The following is a 1286-nucleotide window of genomic DNA, read 5'->3' as shown; positions in this document are numbered from 1 at the left end:
AGTGATATAATCAGTCTAACAAAAATGCCAAACTTTGTATGCTGTTATCTGGAACAAATAGTTGAATTGTGGTTTCATGCTTACAAATGTCGTGCAACCTAATGTTTATGTTACAAGGAAACGGTAGGAACATTATTTTACTTTACTCTATAATTATATGTTCGCCTTTGTGATATAAAAAAAGAGAGTTTGAAAATACTTTTAAAATATTAGAATTAACAATGTGGCCTTCATTCTATCTAACTAAGACTGTTTTTTGTTTTGGACATTTCAAACTTCTTCTGGATCACCTACCGTCCATCCTCCCCCTGCAGTCTCCATATCACAGTATACAGAGATGGGTGGTTCAGAAAATGTGGCCATATCTTGAAGACGCCGTTTGTTTGATTTAAGTGATGATAGATGGCGGAACAGTCTACCGGTAGAGAGGTTTTTCTCTAATTTGTGTTGCGTTGATCGAGATGGGCGTTATGGTGTGAAACACGTTGTGTTTAGAACAAATAGAGCCTGGAATAGAACAGATAGTAAAGTATAAATATAAATTTGTATAAACATTGATTCAAAACTTGAAAACGCTTACCAGTATACTAAAATCAATGACTGTTCTTTTCATTAACGTTATCTTACATTAATACGAAAACGTCTTTTCTAAGTAATTAAATTATAAAGAAATGTTTTACCTTCTAATGTAGTAATTCTCTGTTTAGCCAGATCTGTTAATTCTTCCACAGTAGACGACAGAGAATCGACAATTCCTTCCAGTGAACCAACAGTATGAGAAGCTGTGTGGTGATGAACATTAGCCTGGGTTAAAAAGAAGAGAGGCAAAATACATAATAACTGAACTATATAATACATGATGTACAGGATAGACACGTATACTGACCTGTATTCTCCTCTGAGGATTACAGTATGTACCAAGGCTTTTATTGCCGTCGTACAGAGGAAACATGATATCTGAAGCAAAGCTTTATGACGTCACTATATATAATGATCAGAAGTTGTTGAAAACTTGGATCTGGCTGATACGTGACTTTTCATGTTCACTTCTATTGTACAACAAAGCAGCTCTTGTCTTTATAGATCTATACGTTTATTGGTATATTTATGTTTGACTAACCTTGAATTCTACTTGATTCCATCAAGGCCAATGATGGGAATGTTTTTTAAACATAAAACCTTTAAAATGTTTGTATTTGCTTTAAGTGAAGTTTGGTAGAACCTTTCATTTTATTTTATAAAAGTGTACAGTTAGATTAGTAATAAAAAACTTTTTCGGGTTCCAA

At 33.4% G+C, this 1286-nt stretch overlaps 1 protein-coding gene across 1 annotated transcript; it reads right to left on the bottom strand.

The window, feature by feature from the left end:
* Nucleotides 1-415: 415 nt before the first annotated feature.
* On the bottom strand, nt 416-1072 carry LOC111084642 (techylectin-5B-like). The gene is made up of 3 exons (XM_022381287.1): nt 887-1072; nt 681-804; nt 416-507 (listed from the first exon to the last, which is right to left on the bottom strand). The coding sequence occupies exons 1-3, from the start codon at nt 950-952 to the stop codon at nt 416-418; spliced, it is 282 nt and encodes a 93-aa protein (XP_022236995.1). The 5' UTR covers nt 953-1072.
* Nucleotides 1073-1286: the final 214 nt, after the last annotated feature.

Source organism: Limulus polyphemus, unplaced genomic scaffold, assembly GCF_000517525.1.
Source record: "Limulus polyphemus unplaced genomic scaffold, Limulus_polyphemus-2.1.2 Scaffold85231, whole genome shotgun sequence".
Lineage (NCBI taxonomy): Eukaryota > Metazoa > Arthropoda > Merostomata > Xiphosura > Limulidae > Limulus > Limulus polyphemus.
This window is presented reverse-complemented; position numbering and strand designations above follow the sequence as displayed.